The sequence below is a fragment of the Daktulosphaira vitifoliae genome, unplaced genomic scaffold (genome assembly GCF_025091365.1).
Source record: "Daktulosphaira vitifoliae isolate Bord-2020 unplaced genomic scaffold, ASM2509136v1 Scaffold_1, whole genome shotgun sequence".
In the NCBI taxonomy this organism is placed as follows: domain Eukaryota; kingdom Metazoa; phylum Arthropoda; class Insecta; order Hemiptera; family Phylloxeridae; genus Daktulosphaira; species Daktulosphaira vitifoliae.
The window spans coordinates 63,419,778-63,429,355 of NW_026099572.1; the positions used below are offsets into that span (position 1 = coordinate 63,419,778).

The 9,578-nt window shown below is 26.6% G+C and overlaps 1 protein-coding gene across 1 annotated transcript; it reads left to right on the plus strand.

The window, feature by feature from the left end:
• Positions 1 to 3,150: 3,150 nt before the first annotated feature.
• Positions 3,151 to 6,701, plus strand: LOC126893636 (acidic leucine-rich nuclear phosphoprotein 32-related protein-like). Its single transcript, XM_050664023.1, has 5 exons — positions 3,151 to 3,318; positions 5,576 to 5,724; positions 5,783 to 5,962; positions 6,205 to 6,368; positions 6,428 to 6,701. The coding sequence occupies exons 1-5, from the start codon at positions 3,259 to 3,261 to the stop codon at positions 6,529 to 6,531; spliced, it is 657 nt and encodes a 218-aa protein (XP_050519980.1). The 5' UTR covers positions 3,151 to 3,258; the 3' UTR covers positions 6,532 to 6,701.
• Positions 6,702 to 9,578: the final 2,877 nt, after the last annotated feature.

A 9,578-nucleotide genomic window follows, 5' to 3' on the forward strand; every position in this document is an offset into this window, starting at 1 on the left:
TGGCAAGTTTGAAATTGACATCATTAAATAGATTAAATTTTATGAGAATTAAAAAAATTGTATCGTTAGGATTAGTATGCAGTTAGAAAGTTTTATAAATACTATTTATAGTAAATTTATCAGAATAGCTCAATACTTTTTTGCATTTTTATCGTAATAGAAAACCTTAAAAGGTATTTAAAAAGATTCTGCAATTGAAATATTCAGAACTTAATTAATATTAATGATTTACTTTAACTAAATGAACCAATCAAAACAAAGTTGTTAAAAAGATTTACTAAATTGAGCGTATTATAAAATTTGATTATAATTGTAAAAATCAATTGTTAATTCAGGAGAAACTAACAATCATTTTTTTTTAGAAATGATTTATATAGCAACATGTTATCAACAAATTTGGAATATTATAGTCTAGTAGTAGCACACACAAATAGAGTAAAAAAATGATTAAATTACAAAGTAAAATGATTTAATTTTGTATTTGAAACCTATAATTTCAAATTATCATATCAAAATTGATTCGTCAATAAATATTTTGTAAACAATAGAAATGAATGATTTTAATTGTCTGTATGGAGAACATGGGATAAGTAACTGTTTCATTGATAAATTAGAATTTTTTTCAATTTTTGAGGGTAATATCTTCTACTAGATACGAATTGTAGTCATTTGACGTATCATTGAAAAAAGTAGGTCAAGTTAGAGCAGAGAGAATAAATGATAGTCACAAAAAAATATCTTCTCAGCTTTGCATCGAAGCTAAAACTTAAAATATAGTAAAATAATTTTAATATGAATAAAAAATTTCTTCTCGCGAGTGGCGACTACAGTGATGGGATCCTTGATCTTAATTGAAGTTATTAAATCTTAATGATATAAAAATCAAAGCAGTTGAAAATTTATTCTAACTTAAAAATAATTAAGAAAAAATGAAAAAAATTCATTGCCTTACGCTGGTTGGAAACCTTGTAACTCATGCTAGTAAAACACAAGCTTTACCGACTCAGCAACCGTACGTCGCTACCATTGACTGAAAAAATTGGCTATTTAAGCTTGTTCAAATTTCAAAATTATTTTTCTCGACTTCAAAAAGCAAAAAAAATTAAATAAGTTTAACTTTCTATGCTATATCAATTTTTTATTTATATAATATTTATAAAATATTTATAAAATCTTTACTCCCCTTGTCAGGTATTTTAAAATAAAATACAAAACCCNTCAGGTATTTTAAAATAAAATAAAATACAAAACCCAGAATATTAATACAAAAATAGCATATTTTTGAATACGGTAGTCATTTTTACCATGACGACAAATCCAGAGGTCAAATTTTTTTTTCAAATTAAAGTATATTACATAAGCTTTAATTTAAGATGTATATAAAAGTGTCAGTATTTTTGGAATACTTTCAAAAATTAAATTGAAAATGTCCTAGTTTCAATACGCATGTTTAAAGTTGTGACCCCCTCGTATAAAAANGTTTAAAGTTTTGACCCCCCTTGTTAAAGGGGTATGATCCGATTTACAAAAAAAGCGTGCCAGATGAAAGGGGTATATAAATATTTATTATAAAAAAATAATAATATTGATCCATACATTTTTCCAAAAGTTATAGCAATATAAATTTAATANTGATCCATACATTTTTCCAAAAGTTATATAAAATATAAATTAAATAATATAAAATATAAAATCAAGAATTTTTTCACGGAAATCGTACGTTTTTCTTTAACTTTGATGTCCGTTTTCACCACGAAGACAAGTCCAGAGATCAAATTTAGCTTTAATTTAAGGTATATATAAAAGTGTCAGTCTTTCCGGAACATTTTCAAAAGTTAATTTTATGTAAAAACATTACCATTTTGAAACCCTTCCTGTGGGCTTGTAAAGGGTCAAATGTTCACAAAAATAAATAAAATGATAGGTAAATACCTAAGGTATCTATATAAAAAAAAAAAAAATTATATTGATTTGGTCATTTTTAAAAAAGTTATGGCAATTTTAAGTAAAAAAATTGAAAAAATGTCGAAAATTAGCGATTTTTAAATTTGTAATTTTTTGGGGAATTTCCCAATTTTGAGGGTAATGTCTTTAAGTAGATACGACTTGTGATCTTTTGTGATACATTTTCTTCTTGGTGAAAATGACTACCGTATTCAAAAATATGCTATTTTTGTGTTAAAATTCTGGGTTTTATATATTATTTTATTTTAAAATATCTTACAAAAGGAATATTGATTTGGTCATTTTTAAAAAAGTTATGGCAATTTTAAGTAAAAAAAATTGAAAAAATGTCGAAAATTAGCGATTTTTAAATTTGTAATTTTTTGGGGAATTTCCCAATTTTGAGGGTAATGTCTTTAAGTAGATACGACTTGTGATCTTTTGTGATACATTTTCTTCTTGGTGAAAATGACTACCGTATTCAAAAATATGCTATTTTTGTGTTAAAATTCTGGGTTTTATATATTATTTTATTTTAAAATATTTTACAAAAGGAATATTGATTTGGTCATTTTTAAAAAAGTTATGGCAATTTTAAGTAAAAAAAATTGAAAAAATGTCGAAAATTAGCGATTTTTAAATTTGTAATTTTTTGGGGGATTTCCCCCGTTTACGGGGAACAAGAGAATTTTTTCAAATTTTGAGGGTAATGTCTTCGACTAAATACGATTAGTGATCTTTTGACGTATCGTTGAGAGAAATCGGTCCAGTGAGAGCTGAAAAAAGTGGTAACAGGCACAAAAAAAAAAATCATAGTAAAACCAATACCTTCTCAGCTTCGTATTGAAGCTAAAATCATAAATAAAATTTTGTTTATTGAAAGCATTGAAGTAATAATTTTTTACAATTTAAATTTTAAGCCAAATAATACCTAAGTAATTCACTTCCGATTTTAAGCTAATAAGCAGGGATGCCCACAAGGCGAAGCTCTATCATCCTTACTAATTTTAAGAAAATGATGTCAATTTCAAAATTGAAAGTTGAGCTAAAAGTTATGGTAATATATTCATTTTTTTCTCCTTTTTTTATCTCTTAATATCATAAATTTAGAATCATGAAAATTGAATTTTGAAATTGATTAAACAAAATAATAGTTTCTATAGGAACAAAAATAATATAATGCAACTGTTAAAGAGTGAACTTTCACATAGTAATAGATACAAACTATTTTTAAAACAATAATATATTGCAATTGTATCAGCCTAAGAGTTAAACAATAATTTATATTCTGAAAAACAAGAATATCAAATAAAAATGGATTATGATTTAGATGAGATTAATAATAATAATAACATTGGAATAACTGCACTTTTAGTAAGTACTTCTTTACATAATAATCAATTATAAATTAGGAGAGAAATATAAACATTTTTATTTAAAACAAAGAATAAAACATTGTAAGGTCCTCAAACAATTTTTACAATCTTCTTTATTCTATTTATTATTCTTTATAGAACAAACTTCAAGTTATCGTTGAAAGAAATCAATTATTAAAAGATACTTAAAAATAGACGAAGAAGTTTACGTTAATATTATATTATATTAATTAATAGCAAATTATCACAATACTCAGAATTGCCAATATTTTAAAAAATATTATCTTCGATGCGTCTTGAATTTTATCTTGTCGATACATTATTTGAAGAAATAATTTTATTTTTACAAACTAAAAACGATTTCCATATTATTTAAGGTTGTAAAAGAGAAATTTTTAGTCATATAAGTACTCTTTACTTACTTGGAAAAATCTCACGATGAATGTTATTGGAAATACTAATGCCTATATATATATATATATATTTTTACAACTAACATTACTTTTAAAAATTAATCTATTAATGGCAGTGGCGTAATTTGTGCAAAATTTTAGGGGTTGTTAAATATATTTGGGAAACGAACAGCGATTTTAAAACCCCTTCAATGGCGTAGCCAAAGGAAGATTAATAAGGCTATAACCTCCCTATATATCAGTTATTATAATTAATAATATAAGACTTTGGCGTTAATGAAATCATAAATACCCAAAAAATAATTCATAGCCCACCTCCAAGCAAAAATTCTGATTGTACCCCTATGATCAATAATAGCTTTATATATTACAATGTCATGGAGTAAAATATAAAAAGTTCTTGAAAAAATTTGCTCACTTTTTTGAGTTAAGTATACAATTTTGACTTTTAATAATGCATAAAGATTTGTTAATAGCTATGAAGAATGAACTATACAGAGTGATTTTTTTATCATAACCCACTCAATTACTTACATAATAAATATAATTTAAACATTTTTTTTTTTTTGATTATCTTTAGTTACACATTATTTTTGAATTATTAACTATGTAATACTTTTTAAGTTCGCCCTTTATACCTGGTAAGGGTTAAAAAAACCTATTAGCTACCTGTATTTCTAATCACTCGTGTATTATAAATGTATATTAACTCAAAAATTTGAAACTTCAAATGTTCATATCTAATAAACAAATAATGTTATACTAAAAATTCAAATGTCATTTACTATTAATTTAAACACTCTAACATTTTAACAAAACAAAGTTGACATCCTTACCAGGTATAAAGGATGAACTTAAAAAGTATTACATAGTTGATAATTCAAGAATAATGTGTAAAGAAAGATAATAATAAAAAAAAATGTTTAAATTATATTCATTATGTAAGTAATTGAGTGGGTATAATAAAAAAATCACTCTGTATAGTTCATTTTAAAAATGTATATTACATCCATTTTATAATATATATATATTAAATGTAAGCAATATATATTGATTACCATAATTATTATTATAAAAAATTATACATTGTAATATAAATATGTGGACATCATTTTAATGCATTATCTCACATTCCACTTAAAATAAAAAAATTTACTGTTGATCACATAAAATAATTCGAGTCATTGTTTATTCTTAGGGGTTATAAAAATATTCTTTGGCAACTCATAGATTTTATTAGGGATCGTGCTTGTGACCCCGTAATTAACCTTCACTAATTATTGGGGATTAGATGTAACATAAAAAAGTTTCAATTTGAAAACTAATTTAAAATTACAATTACGATCTTAAATATACAAATCAAATTTGTAAATTACAGGAGGATCTATAGTATACATTTTGCCCTTTATCTAAAATAGTTACTGTCTTTAAAGGCTCCCTTTTAGGATTGGTTGAGATCACAGATTAAGTAATGATTTACTTAATCATAATAATCAAGTGAAAATAGCCTAATATAAATTAAAAAAAGTTATTTTTTTGATTAGAGTCCAAATAATAAAAATATAAGCTTTTAACGTAATCCAAAGCTGTAAAAATTGTTTAAATTAAAGTAGCATAAAATATTCGTTGGATCAAAAGTTAATAAGGATGTCAGAACATGATGGGACATTTTGTATACAGGGTGTTCAGTAAATAAGGAAACGAATTTCTATTGTACTCATTGTTTGTAACAATTTAACTGTTTCCTAACTTACTGAACACTCTGTATATAATTTATTTATAAATTTATAATTTATTATACTGATAAATATTAAAACTTTCACACGAGCATTATATTTATAGGAAGACACCGTAAGACAGAAAAAACTTGAACAGATAACATCATTAAAATTACAAGTTCCTATGACAGTGAACCGTTTGTGTATGTTAAGTACTTATGTTCCTAACTTAATAGAACTCGATTTAACTGATAGTTATTTATCATCATTCAGGTAATACGTATTGTAGATAACACAAATAAATACTTATAAATCATAACTCTTTTTACAGAGATTTTGCATTTAAATTGAACAATTTAAAAATATTAAGGGTGGCCTCCTGTAATCTCAAATCATTGGATGGAATTTGGAACGTACCAAATATTGAAGAACTATATGCTCCAGACAATGATTTAAGTGACATATTGCTTTGCTCTGCTTTATCAAAACTTGTTGTACTTGATCTCACACGGTATATTTAAATTATTTTGTTAAGTTAATGATTTTGAAAACTTATACAATATATCATACAACAAAACTTTTTCTCACAAATACAATCTATACAATTATAATATTTACAAAAAGTTCTTTTCTATATTATACTACACAGCTTGATTATTTTGAAAAAGAAGCCATTGGTAACACCTATAAACAACAAAATTTAGAAATAATTTATTTTTTATATGTGCATTTTGTATTAAATGTGATTTTTAGAAACAAGATCATCAATTTGTTGAAATTACACTTTTTGAACTTTTGCAAAGAATTACACACCTTGACATTGACAGGATGTCCAGTTACAAAAATCGAAAATTTTGAAAAAAGAGTATTTGAAATATTACCACACATTAAAGAGCTCAATGGAAATCAATTAACAGGTAATATACTACATTTTTGTATACACTATTTATATTTGTACAGTGAAAATTTTTGATAGAACCGTTAAAAATTGAAGATCATACATCAGCTACAATTGATATGGTTGTTTGTGGAAACATTACAGCTGCATTAAGAAGTAAAAAAAAGAATAATTTTTCATAAATGCTGTTCATGCATTAAAACAATTTAATATTTTCCATATAATTTTTAATTAATATTCAAAATCTAATTTGTGTAATTCATTTAATATTTACTAAAAGCAATAATTATAGTAGAAGCACTAAGTTTATTTTTATTATTAGTTACTATTTGCAAATAAAGTGTTGACAACACGGCCATTGGTTACATATAGAAAATATATACAATATTGTAATTTAACATATATATTTACATTTTTTTTTTTTTTAATAAAGTTGTTAATATTAGCCATTAATGAATTTAATAGTTTACAATAACAACAGAGGTTCTGGTATAAACAATTATAAGTTTGTTTGAAATTGGTGTTCAATTTTTACGGTTATATTTCCTACATGCTATTAGAACATGTTAAATTGATATTGCTCCTCCACATGCATCAAATGTGACTGTATGTTTATTTTTATTTATCAGAAACTCGGGTGCAAGATGCATATGCACTATTCGTAATCTGTCAATTACTATTTGGACGCCACTTGATAAATTAAAGAATGGCCATTTGTACACATTCACTCATAGAATTTGGTTGTTATGATAGTTCATTCTTGTTACTATTAGTCAGAAAATATTAGTTTTGTTGAATGGAATAGGTTATGTAATTAAAAGATTTAGAAATTATTCGTAATATAATAGTATTTAATATAAAATGTCAAAACATATAATATAAGAGATGTACAACGGCAACGGGTCACTTTACTCGATAGACGGTGAAACTACGACTAAACTGTAAACATGTATACAATAGGCTGCATTGAGTAAAACAACATAATCGTAAAAGGAATGTGTCCCTTTGACCTTGTACTATACTAACATAAGTAAAAATACATTAAACTGTTATCTTAAATAATATTACTGTACCCAGTGTGTTGTTTAATATCAACACTTCCCTTAAACAATACACCCGTACATAGTTAATTAAAAAATTATAAATCTATATATCTAATTCCTAACATTTCTCTGAGTTCTTGAAATCTTGTTCGTGGTGTTGGCTTGGTCAAGATGTCAGCTAACTGCTCTTAGCTGGTCACATACTCCAGTGAAAACATCCCTTCATTGAACTTCTCACGAATATAATGTAAACGAACATCTATATGTTTAGTTTGTTTATGGAATTCTGGATTCTTCACCAATTTTATGGCACTTTGATTATCCGCGTACAAAATAGGTGTCTCTCCCTGTGTTTCTAGAAGATCACTTGTTAGTAGCGTCAACCAAGTTAATTCCTGGACTGCTTGACTCAGTGCCATGTATTCAGCCTCAGTAGTTGAGAGTGCTACTGATTTTTGCCTTTGTGAACACCATGCTAATATTCCATTAGTCATCATGAAAATGTATCCTGATGTTGATCGCCTTGTTGTTGTATCACCAGCATAGTCTGCATCACTATAACCATGTAACTTAAGTTTCACCCTAGAATGAAAAAATAAACCATAGTTATAGGTTCCTTTTAAATATTTTAAAATACGTTTCACCGCATTCCAATGTATTATAAGAGGCTTTTCTAAATAGCGACTGACAAGATTTACAGCAAATGTTATATCAGGCCTTGTGATCTGACTTAGATATAACAAACTTCCTACTGCTTCTCTGTATGGAACTTCCCCTGCTTGTAATGATTCAGATAAATTTGCATCTAATGAGTGTTGTGGATCTGCAGGAATGCATAGGGCGTTGGATTCAGCCATATTGAATCTCTCCAAAACGCGTTGACAGTATAATGACTGATGTATAAATATTGACCCATCTGATCTCTGATCAATTTCAATACCCAGAAAATGATTAAGTTCACCTGATTTTGTCTCAAAGTTGCTCATCAGGTACTTCACCATCATGTCCACCTGCTCATCATTTGTTGCTGCTATAATCCCATCATCTACAAAAATAGCTACAATCATTAATTGTTCATTTTTATTACTTACAAATACACAGGGATCTGCCTTTGTTTCTTTTAGATCAAATTTTAACAACAAATTTTTAAATTTTGTATTCCAGCACCTGGGTGCTTGTTTTAATCCATACAAGCTTCGTTGAAGTTTGCAAACTTGTTTAGTTCCATCTTCATAACCTTTTGGCTGGTTCATGTAAATCTCTTCTTCAAGATCACCATATAAAAAGGCTGTTTTAATATCAAATTGTCTGAGTTTTAATTTTCTGGCTGCTGCTATTGCTAGCAGTACTCGTATAGAGTCATACTTTACAACTGGACTAAAAGTTTCTTGAAAATCAATTCCATGCACTTGTGCATAGCCTTTTATAACTAGTCTGGCTTTAAATCTATCAACTTCTCCATTTTTCTTGAGTTTGGTTCGATATACCCAGCCATTGTTAAGTACTTTTTTATTTGTTGGTATATTTACTAATTTCCAGGTTTCATTCTTTTTTAATGACAACATTTCTTCATCCATTGCTTCTTTCCAATCTTCTGAATTTTCTTGTGTCATAGCTTCTTCATATGTAACTGGATTATCACACATTGAATAAAATGTTTCTGTTCTATACCTTACTGGTTTTTCTATATTTTGTCTATCTCTAAGTCTCATTTTTAATTGCTCATGAGTCTGATCTGCTGATTGATCAAGTTCATCCATATTTTGTTTTCTTTCAACATTATTCTCATCATTAATGTTATTTTCTTCACTTTCATCCACCATTTCTGAATTTATTTCTTCATCTTCTTTTCTAATTTTGATTTCTATTTCCATAGATTCTTTGAATATAACATCTCTGCTTAATGAAACTTCTTTTCCATCAAAGCATATACGGTATCCTTTAGTTTCTTCTGAATACCCAACAAATATTCCTTTTCTCCCTTTTTGATCCCATTTTCTACGTTTTTCTTTTGGTATATGAACATAAACTTCACTACCAAATACTTTAAAATTGCTTATATTGGGACTTTTATTATACCATAATTCATAGGGCGTTTTTTCTTTGTTACCTGAATTTAACGTACGATTCAATACATATACAGCTGTATTTACCGCTTCAGCCCAAAGATTTTTTGACAAATTTTT